Source organism: Tachypleus tridentatus, chromosome 7 (genome assembly GCF_004210375.1).
Source record: "Tachypleus tridentatus isolate NWPU-2018 chromosome 7, ASM421037v1, whole genome shotgun sequence".
NCBI classification, from domain to species: Eukaryota; Metazoa; Arthropoda; class Merostomata; order Xiphosura; family Limulidae; genus Tachypleus; species Tachypleus tridentatus.
In genome coordinates this window covers 18,443,353-18,469,837 of record NC_134831.1, presented here as the reverse complement: position 1 = coordinate 18,469,837, position 26,485 = coordinate 18,443,353, and the positions used below count along the sequence as shown (strand labels likewise).

The 26,485-nt window shown below is 32.2% G+C and overlaps 1 protein-coding gene across 4 annotated transcripts; it reads right to left on the bottom strand.

Moving 5' to 3' along the window:
• Positions 1 to 10,935: 10,935 nt before the first annotated feature.
• Positions 10,936 to 26,142, bottom strand: AIMP2 (aaRS-interacting multifunctional protein 2). 4 transcript variants are annotated; one of them, XM_076510554.1, is made up of 5 exons: positions 25,733 to 26,142; positions 16,275 to 16,475; positions 14,840 to 15,065; positions 13,517 to 13,589; positions 10,936 to 11,368 (listed from the first exon to the last, which is right to left on the bottom strand). In XM_076510554.1, the coding sequence occupies exons 1-5, from the start codon at positions 25,868 to 25,870 to the stop codon at positions 11,041 to 11,043; spliced, it is 966 nt and encodes a 321-aa protein (XP_076366669.1). In that variant the 5' UTR covers positions 25,871 to 26,142; the 3' UTR covers positions 10,936 to 11,040. The 4 variants fall into 4 exon arrangements, with proteins under 4 accessions (XP_076366669.1, XP_076366672.1, XP_076366671.1 ...); XM_076510557.1 differs by having other exon boundaries at positions 16,299 to 16,412; positions 25,733 to 26,060; XM_076510556.1 differs by having other exon boundaries at positions 16,275 to 16,412; positions 25,733 to 26,059.
• Positions 26,143 to 26,485: the final 343 nt, after the last annotated feature.

The following is a 26,485-nucleotide window of genomic DNA, read 5'->3' as shown; positions in this document are numbered from 1 at the left end:
TGGCATGATAGGTGGTTAAGGCACTCGAATCATATTCTGAGGGTTGCGGGTTCGAATCCCCGTAGCGCCACACATGCTTGCCCTTTCAGCGTTGGGGGCGTTTTAATGTGATGGTCATTACTACTATTCGTTAATTAAAGAGTATCCCAACAGTTGGCGGTGGGTGGGGATAACTAGCTGCCTTCCCTCTAGTCTTACACTGCTAAATTATGGATGGCTAGCGCAGATAGCCCTCGTGTAACTTTGCGCGAAATTCAAAACAGACAAACAAATCGTTTTACAAATTTAAACATATTTTATATTTCCCAATTTTCGATACTAATATATTTTATATTAAAGATATGTTGGAATGTTTTATTAATTAATATAATGATAGGGACCAGCGTTAAATATGTTACTATACTGCCATTTTGAAATGTTTTTAATGAAGCGTAACCTTTTGTGTGCTCGAGGTCGCTTATTCTAAATCCGGGTGGTCATGTCAAGACGCCATTATACGGTGTCAAACATTTGTGTTCAAAGAAACAATCATGACTAATTTTGTATTGATGGATATATACATATATATCTATATCATCTGTTTCGAAAAAAAGATTTAGTCTAATGTTTCGTAACACAGAATCAAGTTAAAGGTAAAGGAAATAAAAACTTTAATGTTGCCGCTCTAAAGTTAAACATGGGCACCGAAGATATGATGAAAAACAAAACAAGTAGTTTCAGCCTTCAGTTAACCCAGAAAAGAATCCCTAGCAAGGTACCGTATGTTAGGCTTGACGAGTCTGGAATCTTGATAATAACAGTGGGATCAGAGGATCAGCCCCTGGCGGCAGAGCGGCCATACAACCTTGATTCACTCTCTCCGAGTAAATTGTAGGCGAAACAGGTTTGTCTTTACAATCGAACTCACCTTTTTCTTTACATACTCTTTTATTTCAGTGAAGTGCCAAGCTCGATTGGTTAAACATATCTTTGAAGCTAGCGCATGCTACTAGGATGTATTTTTTTAACTCACACTATAGGTAATCAGAAAATTATGATATGCAAACCTTCTGGATTAAATTATTTAAATTAAAATACAATATATATATATATATATATATATTCCCTTTCAGATGTGTACAAAGTTAAAATGAGACATTGTTGGAGTCGCTAGTGGTTTCTCTTTAATTTCAAAGTATATGTTGCTACAAATCAAAAGTTGCTTAATAATTTTTAAGGCTCTGTTGAACAAACTCTCAGTTTAGAACTACTTGATAAACAACGTTTGTTTTAAGACTAACACCACCACCATGCTTTCTTTACTTCTAGGATTTATCATAGGCAATCTAAGCACAATTGCTGACGAAACTCGAAAGAACTCACACAAATATAAAGGCTATTGCATATTTTATATTGAATAGAGTTTTGAATATTTTACTGGTTCTCCAGGATATTATACAATAATACAGATCAAATTTATATAGACATTTAAGTACAATAAAAATAGTGCTTTAAGCTGCTTGTTTAATAATGCTGTAATAAACCTAGACCATAAACTACTTGAATGATATCTGGATTACTAGAAAAAAAACATTTCTAGAATACACTAACACTGTATATATTAAACTATATGGATGATATATCGATTACTGCAAAAAACAGTGATAAAATGTTTAACAATGTAGTAACAGTGTATATGATGAAGTACATTAATGGTATCTCACTACTATGAAACAAAACTATAACATATAATAACATTATACGTAGAAGCATAGCACAACATTCAGTTTTGAAATGACTGAAGAACAGACATTAATGGTGTTGATGTTCAATTTTATTTTCTAAGCAGGATATTCTACACTAAATTGTTAGGAACTAATCATAATAGCGTTCATATTTCAAAATGTGACGTAACGTAGAGAATAAAAATGTAGATTTATTGTACATTATTGCTGAGCGGCTCTTGGCATGACTGAAATGCTCAACAATTAGTTTTCTTAGAGGGCAGTATAAGAAACTCAGAGCTTTGGTTCTGAGTGAAACTAAGAGTGTAACACATTTAACGTTTTTAAAGTCTATGAAATAATTTAAATTACTGATAGGTAAAATCATTAAAGTATTTCCTTACGTAATAAAGTAGGAAGGATTGTTTGTTAATAACGTTTATTACCTGAGAAAGCCACTCAGCAATAAGTCAGCATGCTTAGGACGCTAGAAACCGTGTTTCGATGCTCGTGGTAGGCCGAGCACATATAGTTAATTGTGTAACTTTGCGCTTAACAACGAACCAAACCAAATATAATTGCGAAAAAAATGCAAAGGTACATTTTGAAAATTGTGTTGGAAAGCAAAGGTGAACGGCTCGAATTGAGGTGACAGACCGTCCAGAAAGACCTCGGTATGGCCGGGTGGTTAGAGCGCTTGACTCGTAATCTGAGGGTTTCGGGTTCGAATCCCCGTGCCACCAAACATGCTTGCTCTTTCAGCCGTGTGGGCGTTATAATGTAACGGTCAGTTTAACTATTTGTTGCTAACAGAGTAGCTAAAGAGTTGATGGTTGGTGGTGATGACTAGTTGCCTTCCTTCTAGTCTTACACTGCTAAATTAGGGACGGCTAGCGCAAATAGTCCTCGTGTAGCTTTGCTTAAAATTCAAACACCAGACCAAACCGTCCAGAAAGAGACATGCAAGAAGTCATGCCACATCCAGGGTAAAGTAAAGATAGCATCTTGTAACAGACTTTCGAAAATTCACGAACACAAAAGTCATAGTAAAAACAGCCCAATTGTTACAGGTAACCATAGTACCTAAAATAATCAAGAATAATTTCCACTAAGAAAATCGATTCAAGTCACGCGTACCAAGGTACTTTCGTTCAATCAAGTTAGTGGTGAATTGAACGTGTATTCTGGCTGTTCCATACGAAGTCATACCTATCAAATTACTGGTCGTAATTGAAATACCGATTTCTGTGCATTGGACCGTTGAAAGTAACGCCAGAAAACTGTCGCCCTCGTAAATTAGATTTAACCAAAAATACCTTAGGTGTGACAAATAGGTGCCACCAAAAAACAAGAAAAGAAAGAAAGAATTGGGTGTGTAACTTAACGGAATGAAATGAAAATTGGTGTCCAAACTGGTATTAGATTGTCCAAAAATAAATCTCGGAAATTTCACGATAACATTTAGAAGCTGAATGTTGAGTAACTTATTTGTTGGTTGGCTTAATCCTACGTTTGTCGCTTACAAGGTGTCTTAATTGCCTACTGTATCAACTCTATTCAGAGTAAGTTTCACAACCCTCAAGGCAGCATGGACAAGGAGTTACGTCTGATTTTCCTCTACGACTTCAAACTTGGACGAAAACCTACCGAAACTACACGCAGCATCAACCAGCATTCAGTCATGGATTTGTTACTGAATGTATAGTTCAGCGTTGGCTCCAAAGGTTTCCATATGGAGATATAAGTTTTGAAGACTACTAAGGACGTAGAAGGAAGCCATCCTTAGATTAAAACACATTAAGGGAAGCAGTTGAGACAGACCCTCGCACAACATTACGTGAGCTTGCAGAAAAGTTAGGCAAAAGTAATCAAGCATTGTCAACCACCTTAGTGCAAATGGAAAGACGAAAAAGTTGGATAAGTGAGTTCCACATGAGCTGACTGAAGATCAACAAAACCGGCGTTATGAGACCTGTTAAAGATGACACTCGAAAAATTGAACGAACTGGGAATCGAGGGTCTGCCTCACCCACCTTATTCCCCAGATCTTCCCCTACAATTTTTCATTTTTTCAACACTTTGACAACTTTTTGAACAATAAATTCTTTCAAAACCAGACAGCTGCAGAAGAAGCTTTCAGGAAGTTCATTGACCATGGAAACTGATTTCTACAGCAGGGGCATAAACAGCATCGTTACACGTTGGCAAAAGCGTGTTGAAGCAAATGGTGCTTACTTTGATTTAAGTATGTTTTACGACACTGGTTTATACTTTTACAAACCTTGCAGTTCAAAAACATTTATTTCTGGACAACCTAATAGTTACACATAGAGCACTGGTAAAAAAATTACAGAAAATATTAATTTATTAGTTAGTTAGGGCACGTTTTTTTTATTCAACGTATGACACTGTGATGGGTAAAGGTGTTTTTGATTAGATATCATTACCTTTTGGTCAATACACACCAACAAATCATAGCAAGTAGAAAAGTAACTCGCCCTAGTAATCAACATTATCTTTGGGATCGCAACGCTTTTATTTGGAACAGACCTTTAATTTACAGAACCAACAAGATTCTTTAAAATATATGTTCGTAATTTTTTTTTCTCTAAAATTGTTGATATCTCCCTTTATACTCATGCTATGGAATCTATGTTAACAGTTTCTTGTCATTACCCACATGTACTCCATGTTACTCGGTACAGCCGTATGAAGCATCACTATTTTCGCTAACTACTTAAGCTAATAACGGTCTTTAATTAGGAGAATATCATAAAATTTAAAAAATTTACGCTTAAAGGTTGATAATGGATAATGAATAATAACTGTCCACTCATATGATTATTTTTAAAAAATAAACAAGAAAGTACTAATCTAGTTTGTTTGGCTTAACCAATACCTATATATTTGCACGTAATTTTACCATATAGTTTTACAGTTCTAAATCACCGTCTTTAATCCGAATAATAATAAAAAATAAAATGATCCACCTTTAGTTGAAATCGTAATAACAGTTTTAGACCAACTGCTCCCGTGAGCAATTTGGTCAAAATTGAACGGTTTCTGGTGAATAACCTTGCACATATGACTTATGTTTAAAACAAATTTGACACCTAATTGTAGTTTACAAAAATATATCAATGTACCAAACTTGAAAAAAAAAAAAACCGTAAAAGTTAAGTATGCTTTCTATAAAATAAAGGTTTCGTACTTTTGATGCAAAGAAAAAAAGGAGGAAGAAATTTAATCAAAATTGGAGATTTTATATCTCATGTATTTGTTAGTGGGTTGCATTGAAATTTGGTATGTGAAATAAAGGTCCAGTAGTAGAACACATCCACTGTAACAATGTGACAGTTTGGATTACCAAAACCTAATATACAGAAAGTTAATAACACCGTGTATTCTGCAGGTTGTTTTGGCCGAATGACATACTACTCTGTGTCTTGATTTTATATGGAAAACCAGCAGGGAGCTGGAGGGTGATGTGGAAACGACATCCTTAGGTTATAGCCTTTAGCTATGGAAACTACACTATAGAGCTATTGTCAATATTTACGATCCCAAGACAGAATGTGACAGGCCGTGGCGAGGCTCCAGTATTATTTTATTTTAAGCTATTCAATCTTTGTATAACGTGCGTGTGTGTGTGAAACAATAAAGGCTTCAAACAGATACGAGAATTGCAGGATAATATGCAACAACTATAAACACTATATAAAGAAATTTTGATTCGTATACGAATGGAGAAACTAGAGTATTTTATGTACAAATAATTTTCAAAAATTCCCTTTGCAAAATACTTTAGCATGATATTTTTCAGTGTTTTTTTTACATTGATAATTATAATGTTAAATATTATGAATTTTATTTTGAAAAACATAACTCGTCACATAAATGAGAAGACAACGGGTAAGATTGCAAGGATGATACCCTGCATTTAGGTACAATACGAAATTCCGTTTTAGAGATTTGTAGTAAAACTGAGAAACATTCAGTCTGTTGTGTGTACTTGTACGTTAAAACGAACGACTCTTTTTTTCCGTTTGACGTGTTGGATTTCCAGAGCACATTATCGTGCACTCATAGGTTTCAATTTCGGTTTCATTAAGTCTTTTATTATGTAATTTGAAGAGACATTTGTATTTACCCATCTGTCAGGTGGTAAAGGCTCTTAATTAACAGTCTGAGCGTCGCGGGTTCGAGTCCCTTATCCATTCAAACACGCTCAGTCGTGAGGGCGTTTAATGTCATGGTTAAAAGTTGGTGGTGGGTCGTAATGACTTTCTCGTACACTTTCACTCCTAAATTATGGATGGCTGTTACAGATAGCCTTCGTGAGCTGTGCGCGATATTCAAAACAATCCAAACCTATATTTACACAGAACTAAACTGGAACGACAGCATTTTCCCCCATAAACAAGCATTTTACTAACCCTTTGTTTAAAGGGTAAGGTTTCTGTGTGGTATCGAGCTATATCGTATTGTACAAGTGTGGCCAAACAGTTAAGAAATTTAATTTTGATTAAACACATTTTTAGTATTTTGTTACTTCTTAAATAGACCCTATATGTAACATTTAATTTCACCACTATAAGCTTTTTATTTCAGCTTTAAGGCCGTTAACACCCATAGGTTTTTCTCTTGATTATGATTTACTAATAGAATAACTTATTTAGTACAAGTACACGAAATTACTTGAAGCAATGAAAAGCAACGTTAACCTTTCAGCTTTTACTACCCATGCTATATGGTAAAAGATATATTGAAATAAAGTTGGAGATATTCCATTGATAATAGCTCTGCGATTTTAGTCGGTATTTCTAAGGTACATAATCGCACAATATCATCATATTCATCAATATTCTATTTTAAACACCTTGCCTTCAGTATTTAATATTCATTGTATAGTTATTAAACCTAGAAAAATATACCTTCATTCCATTTATTCGTGTAGCTAGATGTCTTAACCATAGACACAATGTATGTAAGTCAAGATTTTTGAGTGTTTAAAAACTTATAATTCAGTATATTATATACATTAAGCCGGGCGATAACACTACTTTCAGTCTACTCAGGCCCGACATGGTCAGGTGGTTAGGACACTTTACTCATAATCTGAGGGTCCCAGGTTTAAATATCCGCCACACCAAACATGTTGTCCATTTCATCTGTGGGGGCGTTAAAATGTGATGGTCATTTCCACTATTCGTTGGTAAAAGAGTAGCACAAGAGTTGGCAGTGGGTGGTGATGACTAGCTACTTTCTCTCTAGTCTGTCACTGCTAACTTAGGGATGGCTAGCGTAGATAGCCCTCGTGTAGATTTGCGCAAAATTCAGAAACAAACAGTCTACTCAATATGGCCAGGTTAATTATGGTATGGAAAAGCTTAAAATAAGTATAATGGCTTTCTAATAAATGTGTATTTGTAAATAAAGATAAACGTTTAATCTGAGCGATTGTTATCTAAATGTTACCAATCAAACAACTAACTTATGCAATGGCAGCTACACTGCACTACTGTATAAGCTGCATCATTTTAAGTATAGAAGAAGTTTTGATTATTTTATTGTTTCATAGTATATTAAAGATCAACGTAATCTAGTTTCCCCGAATTATCTTCACGTAACGATATTCTTTAGTTGTTTGGCGTTTATAGGTGCAAAGCAACTGGGTTATCTGTGTCAATATATATTTTTTAAAAACGTAACATGTTATATTTTGGCAATTTTGTGACGTTTTAATCTTTTATGTTTAAATCTGGGGAAAAAAAATGACACATTCCGAGTTATTACCATTGATGAAAATAGCAGCCTTTCTTTTCGTTTAAATGAATGAATATAATTTATTTTCTATGTCCATTTTAAATCTCAAACATAGGAGTGGAGCAGGCTTTTTGTGTTTGGTTCTGGTAATATATATATATAGAAAGTATATTTCTCTTTAACAAAAATAATAAATTTACTTAAGCATTTATTTTTTTCTAAATTACTTGCCAAATCTTGTATTTTAGAATTATTAATAGTTTGTCACATCTTGCGTATCGTGCGCCATCTAGTTGATGTCGAGAAAAGTAACGTCTTATACTGAAACATCAGGTGTCTTCCCTCAGTGATGTCGAGAAACCCACTTGTTGAGAAATTTATATGCAAAAACGGCTCGTTTGGGTTGAGAAAATATTTTACGAAGAGAAGCGAATCGAAGAAGATCGAAACGTTGTTCGCTTCTCTTCGTAAAATATTTTCTCAACCCAAACGAGCCGTTTTTGCATATAAAAAAAAAGGTATTTTCCCTGTTTCTACGAGCTCGTTTTCCTTGTGTAGAATACAGTGTCATCAAAAACAAAGTTTCTAATTGTTTTTTATAATCACAAGTCCAGAAGTGTGTGTAATATTTATCAGTTTTACTTAATAATAACATCTTTGTAGTGTAACATATTCCTGCAACATTAACAGTTTGAAAAAGTTTAGTTTCAAAATAGTTATCAGTTTTGGAATGTGCAATTTTAATATTTGTATTCCTCTAGTAATAATAACTGTTGAGGAGAGTGTAATATTTCTATTTCTCATTTTCCAATAATAATAATAATAGGATTCTTGGTATTATGTAAAATTTCCATATAATCCTTTCTTATAATATTAGCAGTTTCAGCATTTGTAATGTTTCTGGATGTCACTTTGTTTTTAATAAAACAAATAGTCTGGAGTTAGGTTTTCTTTCTAGTTGTCCATCTCTTATAATAATAATAATGCACAAGTGTAATTTTCCACTTTGTCACTGTTTTATTAAATAACAATTTGGGAGTATGAGATGTTTCACTTTCTAATTTAATAACCAGAATAGAGTAACATTTCTATTATAGTTTTAATTTTATGATAACAACAGCCTGAAAGTGTGCAATATTTCTGTTTCCTTTGAAATTAGTCTGAATGTGTTAACTTTCTAATCTGTAAGTGTGTGATGTTTTAAACTTAGATTTTCTTACAACATCAGAAAATAATTATTTGTATTCTCTTTTTATAAGATAATAAGAATTTGAGAATATCTAACTGTTACTCCTTTTATCATAGTCAAAATTTAGTGTTCATTATTTCTATTTGTAAGTTTCTTATAACAATAACAGTCTAATAGTGAAATACTTTTCAATTATTTATACTAATTACAGTCATGTAATGTGTACTTTTTGTAGTTGTTACTGTCTTATAAAAATGGTCTTGAACTGTATAGTGCTTCTAGTGCTAACTTATATAAAAATCAGTAACAGCCTAGGTGCATAGTCCTCCAGTGGTAAGTTTACAGACTTACAACACTAAAATCCAAGGTTTGATTTACCATGCTGGACACAGTAGAGAGTCAAGTGTATGAAAGTTTTTACTCTGTCACTTATGTTAATAACATAACTTTTCTGTTACTTTTTTATATTAATTAATACAGTACAAGCATTTGAAACTTTATTTAAAAGATTCATCAAACAATAAGTCTTATATATTTCTTAAAGTAAACATATTGTTTCAAGTTAGCATGTTTATATAATAATAATATTGAGTGAATATTTTTAGATGTTTCTTTCTGGTAGGTAGTTTGGAAGTGTAATATTTCTGGTTGTAATTTACTGTTAATAACAGTTGGGGAATGTATCGTGTTTCTTGTTCATAATTATAATATTCTGGGAGCACGTAACATTTCAAGTTTTTGAGAATGTTTTATGAGAGCAGTGATCCTGCAACTCACAATAACATTAGGCTTAATAACGTATATAATGTACTAACTCCACCAGTGTACGTCTACTGTTTATAATTAACACATTTTTCTACCAATCTGGCTACAACTGAAGTCACTAACTCAGGTTTCTAGAAACATCAGCCCCCATTTGTGCTGCTATCAAGTACTTTCTTTTGGTAATCCTCTAGCATATTTTAAACATTACATTACAGTATGTGCTATTCCTAACTAGAAAAAGAAAGCTGATCTTTCACATACTTTAACAATGTAAACAGTTTTTGTACGACTTTTGAAAAAAGTACAAAAAAAAGAAGAATGTAAAACTATGAATTATGTAGCCAAAAAGTGCCATCAAATATTGTTAATTATTAATGCTAAATGTAAATACAAATAATATATGCAATTTACAATTAAATAAATAGTTATAGTGGTTAGCTATCACATTATATTGCTTATATTGATTCAATTTACTTGATGCCATTCATTGGGGTTTGTGGCTTCACATCTTAATGATTCTTTTACACAGTTCCTAGTTTTTCACTCTTGTGCTTATTTCTGAAATTTATGCAAAAGCTACAAAAGGTTCATCATATGATAGTAACAGTGTTGAAGTGTGTAATGTTTCTAATTGTTACTTCTGAAACTAACAACAGAAGAAAGCACTTGAATATATTAAGTTACCACATACATCATTGTTGAGTATTTCATAATTTTTCAGAGAATCTGTATTGTCACTTTCCTTAATAATAAATACATATATTTAACTTTCACACCTTCTTTCTTCTAGTCAAACATATTCCACATTAGACCATTATGGGCAAAGCTTCCCTAATTGTGAACTGCCAAACAGAGAAGGTAACTGGCCAGCAACATCCACTGTAAACTTTCGAGTTATTTCTTGACCAGCACATTATAGCATACCCATATTGAAAGGAAAAGTATATTTAGTGATGGGTTTCAATTTCACAGCCAACAGATTTTAAGATAAGCACTCTAACATCAGGCCAGATACTAATTGGTTAAGAGCTTTTCACCTTTTAGAAGATGAACTCAAGCAGAGATATTAATATCAAGATTAGTAGATATATTAACTTTGGAACACAGATATAACTAAGATCTTAACGTTCTATAGCTTGGGATATTTTGTGGTTATTTCCGAGAAACATTAATCTTTGGTGTTAGGTTTATGTAGATAAATAATTAAATTTTAACAATGTTTTGGAAAATACACACACAATTTTTCTTGGAAGTTAATATAATGAGTTTTTCATCTTTCAGGCCATAGACCAACAGGGATTACAAATTTAAATACTAGAGTTTTTTTTACCACTGATAGCATTACTAAAACTTATTATATTCTTTAAAAATTGGTTGCTATTCAAATGAATGCTTTTATGTTTTCACTTAATACAAGGGTTTCACATTTTAATGTTTGTATGGAAAATATAACTCAATTATCATGCAGTTTGAGATTTCATTGAGGAAAATAAAGTCAAACATTTAACATCGTAAACTTGATAATACACTTTTATTTCCCTTAGAAAGCTTTATATAACTTCAGCAAGGTACAGAAAATTGTTCTAGAGCCTTCTCTGATATTAATATTATTTCACATTATGAATAAAGCATTTCAGGGAGATTTGAAAAGATTACACTATTACATAAACTTTTAAACCATTTTTTAACATTGCTAGGAAGGTCATGTTCCATCTTATGTTGGACAATAGCACTCCATAGCATGACATCAGCAATTGTAAGTTCTGATCCTACTAGGAAGGTTTGTTTTCCTAATTTTATATTTGCAGTTTTCAGTACTCCCTGTTTCTCCTTGTTGTTTCCATTGGTGAAAGCTGAATGAATGATTTCCAAAAAGAAATCTATTTCTGTGGCAATAACGGGATCTCCTTCATCATAACCAGGAGTAACAAATCTCCCCAAGTACCTTTGGTGAAAAAACAAACAGGAATGGCTTGTTGTATTGAAACATTACTGAATTAATAATGCAACTGAAATGAGAAAAAAAAACTTTCAAGACTTTAAAAATGTACAACTTTGTGTGATGATTCAAACTATTAATTTCAAATCATGATTTTTAATCGGTTATTTTACAAGCTCCTCATTACAATGTACAGTAAAATATATTTCTATTTAATAAATGTTTCTCAATGAAAAGTTGATTTCATGCACATACATCATGTTTTTTGTAAATCTTTTTGTTTTATACTATATTACAGAGGGAAGATGATGGTATTCAATGCACACAACTTTGTTTTAAAAGTGGGAATTTTTAAAAAAATAATCAGAAAACCAGGAAGCTGCAACATACTCATTTGGGCTACAAGGCACGTGGTTATAAAACCCAGGTGGGCCCTTAACGAGTGACAGTTGAGGCATGATGAAGTTACAATTACACACCAATACATAAACTTTGGTGGCTCCAACTTTGAAACAATTCTTTTTGGAGTTAAATCAGAGGATAAAAGTTATGTACTTTACAAACTAAAATACTTACAATTCATTCTAAAAGTGACATTATTTAATTCAGTATTTTATTCATTAAATGTTTGCTAAATTAATTACTATTTTGTGAATGCAGTCTTGTGATTATATTAAACACTGACCCTATGCAGTGGTGTAATGTTGATACAGCTGTAGTATATTAGGCACTTACTTTGTTGTGACAATATAATTTTATAATACATTATTATGGCTTTAGTGACCCATTATTATATTGCAAATTTTTATCAGCTGATGATTGTAACAGATTGTTTGTTTCTTTTTTTAGTTCTGTGTAAAGTTATACGAGGGCTATCTGCACTAGCCACTTCTAGTTAAGCAGTGTAATACTAGAGGGAAGGCAGTTAATCACCACCAACTCTTGAGCTACCCTTCTACCAATAGATAGTGGGATTGACTCTCACATTACAACAACCCCACAGCTAAAAGGATGAGCACATTTGGTGTGACAATGATTTGAGCCCTCAACTATCACATTACAAGTTAAGTGCACTAACCACCTGGCCATGCTGGGACTCTGTGAAAGATTGAGAATCAGTGATGTTATAATGAGTAAGTGTAAATAATCTGATGATTAATTGAGAAAAATTGCTTCAGCAGTTCAATTTTTTATTATATACAGTTTTTGAAACATGATTCTATCACATACATGAATAGAAGATAAGGGGGGAAGCTAAAAACATTTAGAGAGCACAATATTATTTATAGTTATGGATGAATATCCTAAGAAAACAAAATGTACAATAACACTTAATTCATATATTGATCACTACACATTTTCATGTTAGCAACAAGTGATTTTGTTGTTTTCAGTGTGGACCTGGCACATAATATTTGTCTATTTTCTGCTTTTGAAAGCATCTAATCAACAATGAACAAGCCTTTCAATCTTTAACTTTCATGTGCATACATACTACAGCAACAAGAAGGAAGTTCAAGTTATGTTTTAAACATAAAAATGCCAATCATACTTTTTAGGTAAATTACATGTTAATATTTTCATATTAATTGCTTTCATTCAGTGTCATGAATTGATAAGTGATAAGCAGTAACTTAACAATTACTAAACATTATGGCTTAGCCTTTATACCTTGTGATAAAACAGTGCACATAAACAAGTAAGAATGTTAGAACCTGGATCTCTTATAGTTATGTTCTTGTAATGAAATTATAAAACAACAACAAAGGCTTGCTGCAGGTTTTACGTTTTTCTAAAACTGAAAATGAGCGAGTGATTTCATTTGTTAAGAATCATATGCTGTGTCATAATCTTAATTTTTGGATGGCATAACTGTCTTTTTATACCCTTTCCAAGTTCCTCAAATCCTACCACAATGATATTATATTTTTACATAATGTTTTAAACTTTATTAAAACTGTATTTGAAATACTGTAATATTATAATATTTACAAAGAATATTTGATTTCTAGAAAACAATCATTAAAAACTAAAATACTGGATAGGTCCTGTTTCACACTGTTTGTTATTAGGCTAATATCATAATCTTCTTAAAACTTTTTTTATATAACAGAAAATAAACGAATAATTTTCAAACAGTAAACCTGCTCGTACCTCACAATATTTACTTCACCCAATATTGATGACTGCTTAACTGGGCTAACCATGAGTTCTGGATCTTTTCCAACTAGAATAAGGTCACAAGTAGCATGATAAGCTGTGATTATATACTATGTACCTTTCAAACACATCAAAGTTTAATTAATTTTTGGCACATACAATTTTTTCTTCACACAAATAAAATGATTACTGTTATGTTGAACCAATCCTACTGATAAAATTTCAATATATAAAGCTATTATTTAATTTCATATAAAAATTAAGATATACCTTACAGACAACAAATATTTTATTCATCTTTACAATATGTTATAATAATTTCTTTAAAAATAAGATAAATGGTTTACAGAAAGAAATCAAATTATCATTTGCTACATGTTTTGCATAACAGTGCTATAAAGGAAAATCCTAAGAAAAGTGAATGATGTATATGCAAAAAACATGCATTAGTGACAATGGATTATTCTATATGTACACATATTTTTGTAACACTTGAGTATCAGCAAAGTTGATGCTTTGAAAACATGGAAATATTCAAGTGAAATGTGCTATGTAAAAGAAATCAATTTCCTGTTTACTGATTCTTAATTACCATGTTAGACAGTTGTCTTCAACATATTATTGTACCCATATTTATATTTAATCATCAAAATATCCTCATTAGACTATATTTCCCAGGCAAGCTTGAGTTGCTTATTGTCTGTAATGCTACATTGCTAGTAGTATTAAGGATGGCTCATAATATCTAATACTTTCAACAAAACAGAATAGAGAGAATCTAAAAAAACAAGTTATTTTGAAACCAGCTACAGAAAAGTAACTCAGGTTACTCCATATGGATTGATATTTGCTTAATATTTACTTTAAATGTGTTTCTACCAATTATTCTGTGCAGTTTCTAGTCATGTAACATTATTAAAAGCTCAAAACTAAGGGGCAGCAACTGCATTCATTACAACAGTACTGGTTCTAAATGTTATCATGATATTAACTGGGAAACTTTTTTATGTTATATTTCTGTCAAGTGTCAACAGAGGTTATATTACAGTTAGCATGAGATCTATTTTTAAAAATGTTTGTTTTATTTCCAAGAGAGGTAGAATGCTGCTTTTTCACAGTGTAATATATTGAATGTATTCAACTTATTTAGTGATAAAAAAACCAACACTGTTTTTACTTAATGTTTTCTGTAGGGTACTTTTAAATAGAAACAATGTTTTTTTTGATATGGTATTCAGGATTTGAATTATGTAAGTGAAACTAACTTGCAATTAAATCATACTTCTAAATTTAGGTTGTTTTGTTTCAAACATGTACCATCTTTCCATATAACTGTGATAACCAACTGGCAGTCTTTTCTGTCAAAATCCATCAGAGCATCTTCAAGATTTTTCAATTTAGGCAGATAGGTTGTTAATGAAGAATGCAGATGTGTAGACAGTTTTACTTTTATCTTTTGTCCGAGTAGGTTTCGCATTATCCACACGCTCACTGGAGGATAATTTGGACTTGCAGTAATGACAATGTCCTGCACAATGCAACTCTAATTAAGGAGAGGTAAAAAAGGTGTTACATCATATGTAAAGCATTATCACTCATTCTTTTACTGGAGCAAGCTGATTAGTTGAGTTTGCTAATTAGTTAACTGCTGAGATTATGAACAAATCACATTCAACTAATCAATCACTATTATGGAATGACTAAAAATAGCTATAAACAACTAATCCATTACTCTCCAATGACATGGATAAAAAACAAAAAAAATATACAATGATAAAAATTGGATTACAATGCCTATGGTAGAGAGTTCTGGTATATTTCAGAAAATTTTGATTAAAGAAATTTCATAGAAAATCCACAAACTTTATTTTTTTCACATTAAATACTAAAACATATAAAAGCTTTACATCTACTTGACATTATAATAAAACAAGTTACTCAATGACTCTTAGTACATTTTTTTTAACATTCAGTCACTTAAGAACAAGCTAGTTATTAAATATGAGAGCTGAATTTTTGTCTTTTTTATTTTCAGAACACATAAAACAATGATATAAAAATCATCTTCTGAAGTGAAAAAAAATCCTAATACAGTAATAAAAAAAATATCCAAATAGACTCCCTCTCCCCCAAAGCAAGATTCCTTGGAAAATTAGACAATTTCCATTTCAACTATTACTTGTTAGGATATTTAGGCATTAATTAATTTTATAGATACAGGTTTGACTGATCCTGTGACCACCATATAATCATGAATGTATATGCAATTCTGATTATACTAAATGTATTTTCAAATATCTTATCAAGCTTTCAATAAACATTAAAAGTCTGATGTACACAATATACTTTTTTTGATGAAGTACTTCCACTAAAGATGTTTGTTTGTAAACTCATTGAGCCAGTCCAAGTACAAGGTGATTTATATGTTAAAATAAAAATACTTTTTCTCATCTTATGGTTTTAAAATTTCATTTGAACAATTTCTACAATACTTTATAGTGTGTCTGTTTCTTTACCCTAACTGTACAATGTACAGCAAGAGTAAAAGTTGAAAAAATATGAAATAAAGTTTAAAAAAATACTGTTTTTCTTGAATGACTGTAGACTGTGACAGAAACTTACAATTACTTATTTAATAGAGATAAATAAATAAAATAATAGATTTCCATAAAATTTTTAGTAATTAAGTTTGAACTATGGGAAGTTAATACAATTATCACTATTATTAAAAGTACTTAATAGTAAAATAAACCTGATTTTCTGATCCAATACTTGCTTGCGATTGCTCAATAACACCACATTCTCTGTTGGTCAAGTTAGTTGTTGCTTCTGCTGTTGCTTTCGTAGGTTGTTGTGTATTGGTTTTCAGTTTTTCTACTTCAGTTTTTAGCTGTTGTAAGCATTTCAAAATTTCAATTTGTCTATCTTCTAGTTCTTTATAAGTGCTACTTTCCTAGAAAAGTTTAGTAAATTTATTTTAGATAAAATTGAAATAAATGAGTTTATAAATGTCAAGAATGAAATCATATAGTACATAATCTTCCATATGTAAAATTCAAAACTTGTAATATAGTATCAAGATATCTCAAAACAAATTTCTAATCTTAACATTACACAAAATGCAAGTACCCTGAAATTATAAATCTATTGTGAGAGCCAAACCAGATTTTCATAGTTATATAGTAATAAAGCAAGGATTTGGCATCAGTATTTGAATTGCAAATTTCTTGTATCACTGTGTAAGTACATTTATCATAAGAAAATTACCAATGCTTTAATTTCTGGACAAAATACAAGGTTTTTTATTTTGCAACATTTTTTGTTACCTATAAAGAGTAAAAATATATTTGAATGAATACTTACTTTTAAAAGTATAAATGGGTTCATTATAGTGATTTATTTCTAAACATGTAATTTAAGTTCATTACCAGTGTAGAATAAAAATGTAATCTGGAACAATCAGGATTTTCCACCATCACTCGATTTAAAATTGTGTGTTAAAAATTCTTTTCCGATATCTAACCTAATTTGTAAATTACTCAAGACATATTTTTTACACACTTTTAATTTTTCAAATTCTATAATACTCGAAGATAAAACTATTGCATCAGCAAACAACCCTATTAGAAAAGTCTACCTCAAATGTCTTCAAGTTTTTATACTTTAAATCTGTCTTCTAGCGTTATGACTTAACATTTTTTCTGAAAATGAAATCTGTATTTAAAAAAACCATTAACTTCACTCTTTTATTCCTACTGAAATCAAATTTTTTCCACTACTTTTGATGACAACTCATTTCATAAGTCAACTATTTTCTTAGTTTTGTTAAATTTTATGCAAACCTACTAGAGAGCTACATGTTCTCCACCTTACTAACAAAATAAAACTGTTTATAGCCTACCTTATCTTTTCAATATATTTTAAAACTTGTGCCCTCTCACATAATTGCCTTCAGAATATAGCATAAAGAAATCAGAAGCTTTTATCTTGTCAATCCTCTGGACAATTTATAAATTCTTGTAAGATCACCTATTAACCTTTTCCTCCAATGAAAAGAGTAGATCTCTTTGCAAGATAAACCTTTCCTCCCTGGACACATCTTAGCAGTCCTCCTCTGAACTTTGTTCCAGTAAGACATTTTCCTTTCTTAGATAAGTGGACCAAAACTATACATAGTATTCCAAGTCAGACCCAACAAGTTATTAGCACAGAAAAATTACCTTTTATGTGAGTAATATATATATATAAATACACCTTAAAATTCTATTAGGTACACCACTAGAAAGAAAACAGTGCTTTGATGGCTGAAGTGTTTTTATTTACTTAAAACATTTTCTGATGGAAAAGATTATCGTGAAGAGAAGGGAAAAAACTGTTGCAGGTGTCACTTAACTGAGAAACTCTATATACCTACAACAGGGAATACCCATTATATTTTCTAGTGTAGAAAAGCACATTTAAAAGATCCTCTTTGTTGCAATAAGGCATTACAATGACTGAAGGGTGGAATATATATTTGCTCAATTGCCCTGTATATTTCAGTAGGTTGATAGATAATGTATGTGCAGTGTGGAGAGGGCAGTAAATCAACCTGTTTAGTACACTAGAAACACTTAACAGAATAAGCAGATGCAGTAATGAATCATTCAAGTCCAAGAAAAATACAAAAAACCATCTAGGTAGTTAAGAGCCACCAAGAGTAGTCTTGTTTCTTGTTCTTTGTATAGGGTAGGACTTGTATTACATATTTCCTGATAAATATTACTGCTATACTTTAAATCAAGGGGTGTGCTTATCTCAAAACAGTAGGATTACACTGACTCAAAGTGAAACCCTTGAAAATAACCACTATTGGTTTAGTCTGGTTCTCCCACTCCACTATAAGAAAATGAGGGGAAATAATTTGCATCCAGGAGAACATCATGAAAGATGTATGGCCAGAAGATGGCCAAGTGCGAAGGAAGGGAACCATGTTCAGTGCTTGTTTGTTTTTTTGGAAGTAGCAGTATGGATTGAGAGGTAAAATATATAAACTGTTGAAACTGTCTTGCAGAAAACCTCACCTTGATGTGGATTTTGAGAGAGAAGCAATCTGTGTATAGCAAGAAGTACAACAGCAGAATGCATTTGGACAATGCTTGCAGCTTCTTGATGACATCTGTGATAAAATCAGACAGGTCTACGTGTTCACATATGCAGCTAGAACTAAACTGAAGTGGTGAGCCTCTGTATATATGTCACTATGGAAAGTTCTAGAAAATTTTAAAATGTTCTTAAAAATTCTCATAAGTTCTACAACATTCTTGAAATTCTTGTAAGTTTGAGAAAATTCTCTATCAGCTACTCAGCACTGAATCTACCTGGAATGTTCTGGAAAATGGGTAAATTTGAAAATTTATAACCCAAGTCACAAAAGCAGAGTTTGAAGAGAAAAATAGGTCTTTTCCATTTACTTTAGGCATAAGCAACTGAGAAACAACACTTTCTGCCTTGGAACAAGAAAAAGTAAAAATGTTGTTACATTGGGTGATGTTTTTGGTCTATTTGACTCAACATCAATTTCTACAACAAACTGCAAGAGCAGGCTTCAAAAACCTCATAGCCAAATTATTAGCCAATCTTTTCTGCCAATTAGCAAAACTGCTGTGCAGTTAGAGCCAATTATTTCAGCCAAAATTGCCATTCAATTGGTAAGTACATTTTCACATTAGATTCACACCAAGTTAAGTGAGTAAGTAGGATAATAACTTTAAACAAAAATCATGTACATATGTATATTATTCAAAGCATTAACACATGAACAACGAAACAATTTTTTGAGGGGGGGGAGAAGTTCAAAATTCCTATTTTCCACTTTAGTTACTCTGGAAAGTCTGAACCCCTCCAATAAATTAAACATTTTCACTAGGAACCTCTGTTCTCTCATAACTACATGTGAAGCCTTAAGTACTATTTCAACATTAATACCAATAAAATTCTCACTGTCCATCACCAACACTGAAGTTTCTGAACATTTTTACAATGCTATTGATTTTAAGGCTGCTCATCTCATGCAGGAAGGAAAGAAAATAAGCTAGTCTTTCATCTCAACCTAAATGAATGAAAACTGAGCCAAAGGTTATTCTGAACATATCAATAATTTATCAAGATTAGCAGTATCTGGAGAACTTTTTACGAGTGTTTTTATTGGGGTTTACCTTAAAAAAAAAGCATGTTTAGCATCCACGAAAGTTGGAGGAACCACCAAGAAGGCTGATATTAAGATATCCTTCACCAGACTTTAAGAAACCTCTCCACAGCTGAGCAAATGTTATAATTTTTTAACTCAAGCAACAATTGTTTATACAATACCCACTCAAAAAAATACCCTCTTCAGTGCAGACAAGTGGTACTTCCTGGTCATTAGCACCTTTGAGTTGCTAATTAGCACTGTTGCATTTTATCTTTGCCACATTCTGTCAGGTCATTTTAATCAGTAGTAACCAGGTGAATAGTATTTAAAATATTGAGTGCCTTCAAAATCTTATCATTACTGAATATAGATTCCAGAAATGATATTTTTACTTTCTTGATGGTGTACCAATTTTTATTTTTGAGACTTCAGTTGTGTACGAGTTGTGATCTATTTCTCCTTTTAGCTCATAACTTTCAGAAAAGTTAAAACTACATTTGCATAGATGACCTGAGTATTTCTCCTGCAGCTCTCTCAAAGCTCTTATTATGATGTTATGCACAATATTCAACATCAGCAAGCATGGTTTTGTAATCCTGGAGTGGAGTGTCTTCTAGAGAGATTTCATGTAAGTAAACACATCTTTGAAAAAAACCTGTCACTGACAAAAAGTTGAAATTATCCAGATTTTTCAGCATCCATGTTTTTGGCAGTGAGTTAACCTTAAATACTGAGAGTGAGCTATCAAGATATGCAATAATAGTATTACCGATTATGATGAAAAGTTTACCACCTTGTAGACAAAAAGCACTTCATCTTCAAGCAGCTTCTCTTGAAAGGCAGACTGAGATACTTTGAGATTTTCAGTGCACTTGGCAGAAGTTTCAAAATTATGGTCAATTTTGTTCATAACTGCTTAGTGCTTGACAAGAAACAAGATGGTTACAGGTAGCTCTAGAGCTAGACAGTACAAGACAATGTGCCGAGTAATACAATGAAAGTATGATAATCTTTCCGTCCTTAAATCTTATGATGACACCAATATTTTTACCAGTCATGATGATTGCACCATCTGTCTCTAATCTGCAATATCATCAGCTGGAGCTCATTTTAACACACACTGGGACAAAACATGGATTTCTACTTGTCTATTCCAAATAAATCTAAAATATATACAACATCAATCTGGCAGTCAAAGTGGTCTATACTGTCATCAAATATCAGTGCATACAAATTATATGATATATCAAAGAAAAGTTTCTCTATAAATCTTCATAAGCTTGTTTGTTTGTTTGAAGTTAAGCACAAAGCTATACAGTGGACTATCTGTACTCTGCTCACGATATGTATAGAAAATTTCTGACACAGTAAGTCCACAGATATATTGCTGTACCACTGGGAGGCTTCTGATATGCACCAAATGAAATAATCAACAGCCATTCTTTGATCTAACTCAGCACCTTCAACTCTCGACAGTTTTGTCATAAAAGCAAACTTAATTTCAAACATTCAATATATGCTACATTAATTTCCCTTGGGGGAAAAAAAAAAGCTCCACTTTGTTGCACTATCGTACATCTTTGCTGCATTTTCATTTTCTTTTTTTGGGTAAATCCTTTTTGACCAAGAAATAAACATTTCTCATGGTTACAATTACTACTTGCTTTATTGTCTTATAGGCAATTGACCTAGCTTTACTGTACTTTGGCTACAGGGGCACAATTTCTTAGAGCAAAATTATGATTCTTTTCCTTCATGAAAATATTTATTTTTTGCCAGCATCAAGATACATTGCACAGAAAAACCTGTTTTCACCATCAGAACTGGATGTACCAACTCCAAGCCATTCATATTGGGAAAAACCACAATTTTCTTTTCCCACTGAAAACAGTTTTTACAGTAACATTCAGCCATATAAGTGTACTGACAGGCTGGAAAAAGCAGTTTATTGTTTTGTACTAGGTTTTGGATACTTCAAATACTTTGACAGAGATATTTTGTATAGCTATGCACACAATGCATTAACAAAAAATGACACCCAATTAATTACTCAGTAGACAAAAAATGCTACTTAACTTATTTGTAAAGTTAAATTAGTTCTTTTCTTGTTATTCTAGTTTTCAAACAAAACACTCAGGTGACTCAACTAAACATACTAATTAGTTTTACCTATAAACAGAAACTATCATCACAGCACTTGCAGATTATGTGAAATCTTTGTTTAGTAAAGTGGCCATATGACCAGAAAATTCATATCTTGAAAAACTGGCATCAACTATAATAAACAAAGTTTCAGATGCATAAAGCTCTTATTTTCACTCATTCAATTTGTATGTAAAGTTTAGAGTGTATTTTATCTCTCATAAATACAAATATTTTATCTGATCAAGTTAAGTTTTGCCTATATGTTTAACACATCTGTAACAGCCATGTTTCTTGCATGTACACAGCTTTTGATGAATGGAACATGATAGCAATTAGTTGACAATAGGCAATTATTTATGGCCTTGAAGAAACCCAACAGGACACCAGTACACAGTAGAATGGGTACAAAATTACTTTTGCCAGAAGTAAAATGTGATTTGAAAAATATATGCTACAATTGCCAATAATGATTTGGTGATTGGGCAGCACAAGGCCTGGTACTATAATGATTCAAATACATCTTTCAGATTATGAAGATAAAGTTTACATTAACTTCTAACATTTAACATGAAAAATAATACACTTAAAATATTTTATCAAATCAAAGCCAATTCATTTCCTTCAACTTTGCATCAGACAAATACATTTTAACCAAAACAACATAACAGAAGAGCTGATGAAAGTTTTATGAATATCTTATCTTAATAATAAAAAAATCTCCAAGAGATTGATAAATCAATTGAATTATTTTCTAAAACACATTGAAAATAACACTATGTAACAAAATTTTTACTTTTTCTTGTTTCTGGGCAGAAAGTGTTATTTCTTAATTGCTTATGCCTAAAATAAATGGAAAAGACCTATTTTTCTCTTTAAACTTTGCTTCTGTAACCTGGCAGCATATAATGAAAACATGATGGGAGACTACATTTGGGGGTTGATACGTGAAAGTGATTTACATTACAGTCGCAAATCTCGAAAAGCTACTCACTTCTAAACATTTTTTGTACAACTTTAGTATAAATACATGTAAATCTTGATTCATATGTTGTTTTATTCAGACCTTATGTAAATGGAAATGTGCAAATTTGCCTGTTTTACACAGAAAATAGTTTAATTTCTAAATTTCATTATTCAGGTTATAAAAGCAAAGTTTGAAGGAAATAATGGCCATTTTTGGTACTTTTACAACATAAGCAATTAAGAAATAACACATACTACAGTACTTTTATAACATAAGCAATTAAGAAATAACACATATAACACTATGTAACAAAATTTTTACTTTTTCTTGTTCCTGGGCAAAAAGTGTTATTTCCCAATTGCTTATTTTCCAGAACATTTCAGGTAGATTCAGTGCTGAGTAGCTGATAGAGAATTTTCTTGAACTTACAAGAATTTTCTAGAATGTTCTAGAACTTACAAGAAGCTTTTAGAATTTTCTACAACTTTCTCTAGTTATATATATACAGGGGCTCACAACTTCAGTTTAGTTCTAGCTGCTTAAGTGAACACATAGACCTATCTGATTTTATCAGAGATGGCATCTAAAAGCTGCAAGCATTCTTCAGATGCATTCTGCTATGTATGTGGCCAATTTGTCAAGACAAGAATGAAAAAGTACTGTGTGACAGCATCTGCTAAAATGTGTGAAGCCTACATGGCATATTTTGGCATGCCTGTCTGGGATCAAGACAAACCCTGGGCACCTCATTTTACCTGCAAGCACTGCAAAAGAACTCTAGGTCAGATAAACCATTGTCGTTTGCCTAAATAGTGAGATTTTATACATACAAATTTTAGACCTTTCAAAGTTTAAATATCTTAATTCTTTTTTACATTTTCAATAGTATAGAAAAAAATATCACATGTAAAATATTTTGCATGAACATCTTACACATTAGTTGTGGATGAAATAAATTTATTCTTCATAATAATTTTATTTTGCTCTTTTGCAGGATGGTACAGACGGGAAAAGAGAGTCATGAAGTTCTCGATTCCAAGAATTTGTCATGAACCCACTGACCACTGAAACAATTGCTATTTCTGCATGATAGATCCTTCCAAATGTCAGGCTGGCAAAAATGCATCTGCTATCATGTATCTGGACCTTCAATCATATATTGCCCCATTGCCACACTGCCCTAAGCTCCCTATACCCACTCCATCAGGGAGAAATCAGCCATCCTCAGAAGAGAGAAGCAAATCAGAAGAGGAGGTAGATGCTGAAAATCCAGATTACAATTTCAGAGGTGCAGCTGGTGAGAGAAACCTATACTACCTCAACCAAAAAGACCTCAATGACTTGATCAGAGATCTTGGTCTAACAAAGTTGAATGCCGAGCTTTTGACATGTAGGCTCAAAGAGTGGGATTTGTTAGATGAAAGTGTGCAAGTCACAAGTCAGAGGAAGCATCACTGACATTTTTCAAGCTTTTTCACTCGTCAAGATGGGCTCTGCTTCTCCCACAATGTATCCAGTCTGTGAGAGGCAATTGAAATTGCCTGTAACCTGAATGAGTGACACCTCTTCATTGATAGCTCATACAGATGCCTCAAAGCTGTGCTGCACATAACAGGAATAAGTATCCATCTCTTTCCCTGGCTCATTCAGTGCACCTCAAAGAGCAAGGCAAGGGCTTCCACCAAGATATATTGGACTTTGAATGCTGCTACCAAGGAGTGTATAACAAAAACATGATTGGAGACTATATTTGGGGGCTGATACATGAAAGTGATTTACATTACAGTCACAAATCTCAAAAAACTACTCATTTATAAATATTTTTGTTCATTTTTGGATAACTTCAGTATAAATACATGTAAATCTTTATTCATATGTTGTTTTATTCAGACCTTATGTAAATGAAAATGTGCAAATTTTATGTTAGCTTCATGTAGTGAACACAGACTAACCCAATTTGCTAAGAACAAAAGTTAAAAGCAAAACATGTAAAAATAAGGAATTAACAAAAATTAAAATCTCAGAGTTACATAATTTAAGAGTAAGTAACTTTTATGTTAACACTCGTGAAGAGTACAAAGCACAAAAGTATAGCATATTACGATAAAAGCATATTTTATTTTAAAGTTTATTCTGTCATGGGCTAACACTAACATTTACAGTTGCTTGTTTAGCAAAACCTGAAATGTTTAAAGAACAATACATATCCTGGGCCATAATGGTTTGAAAGTAGATTAAAGAATGGATATGCAAGCCACATGCTACAATATTTTCATGTCCTTGAAACTGAATAGTAGGCAGGTAGTACATGATTAGAAGTTGACTAATGTTACTCCTCTTTTCAAGGGAAATAATAAAAATTGTCCCAGTAATTGTAGGCTTATTAGTCTTACTTCAGTTGTGAGAATAGTCTTTCAAAGGTTTATAAAAGATGCTTTACAAAGTCATTTAAAGTTTAAAATTCTATTGGTTAGTCAACATAGTTTCACTATGGGAAATTCTTGCCTTACAAATCTTTTGAAAATGTTTGAAAATGCTTATGTGTAGATTGGTGTATTTGGACTTACACAGAGCATTTGACAATATGCCACATAAAAAGCTTGTAAAATAATTTTCTACATAGATATGGATGATAAATTAGCTATTTGGATAGAAGAAAGCAGAGGGTTGTTATAAATGAATTAATCATATTACATTAAACAGTGAATTATACTATTGACAGTTGATAATGGATACATTGAATCACTGACGGTGAAGAATGAGAGAACTATCAATATTATAAAATCATAAAACACAATATTAAATATTCTATGGCAAGGGGCATGCGAGTGATTTTAAGGAATTATGCATGGGTGTTAACTCATAATTGAGCAAAATCATCACAAGGGTGTCGGATGTTTAAAACAATAACAACTACAAAATTACTTGCCTTACTCGTGTCATTATTTTTTTCATAAATGTTGGACATTTTATACATACAAGTTGGTAATTCAATTTTATTTCCACGATCATACACTGGCTCTAATCGGTACATGCCACATGGACCGTTGACTGCCATATTGAACATTTGGTTTCATGAAAGTTATTGGTTGAATGTATTAATTATTGAACAGTATTTTACGATGCACTTCACCAGGAAATCTTAGAACTAATATTCACATAAAGTATTTTAGTTCCAAAAAATGTTATTTTAAGTGCTGTTATGGCGTTGAAAAAAGTAACCAATCAACGGCAGTCCCTCGCAAACAGCATTCAAAGTGTTATTATATGGTGAGAATATTTGTGTACAGTTCCAGTGACGTTGTGGCATGGCCTAGCGCGTTAAGGCGTGCGCTTCGTAGTCTGAGGGTCGCGGGTTCGCGCCCGAGTTGCGCCAAACATGCTCGCCCTCCCAGCCGTGGGGGCGTTATTATGTGACGGTGAATCCCACTTTTCGTTGGTAAAAGAGTAGCCCAAGAGTTGGCGGTGGGTGGTGATGACTAGCGGCCTTCCCTCTAGTCTTATACTGCTAAATTAGGGACGGCTAGCACAGATAGCCTTCCAGTAGTTTTGTGCGAAATTCCAAAACAAACAAACAAACCAGTGACGTTGATTTGAATATGATGAATTCACAATATTGTAATAGCTGTAAAAATACAATCATAGTAAAAAGCTAGGTAAAATATTATTTCGTCTTAATTTC

Excerpts from the sequence above, each read along its gene's own strand:
- AIMP2 (XM_076510554.1), bottom strand. The coding sequence starts at position 25,870 with ATGTTCAATATGGCAGTCAACGGTCCATGTGGCATGTACCGATTAGAG. Across the intron at positions 13,590-14,839 it reads CACAGTTATATGGAAAGATG|TTGGAAAAGATCCAGAACTC; the intron begins GTACATGTTTGA and ends ACCTTATTCTAG. Across the intron at positions 11,369-13,516 it reads GGTGAAGTAAATATTGTGAG|GTACTTGGGGAGATTTGTTA; the intron begins GTACGAGCAGGT and ends TTTTCACCAAAG.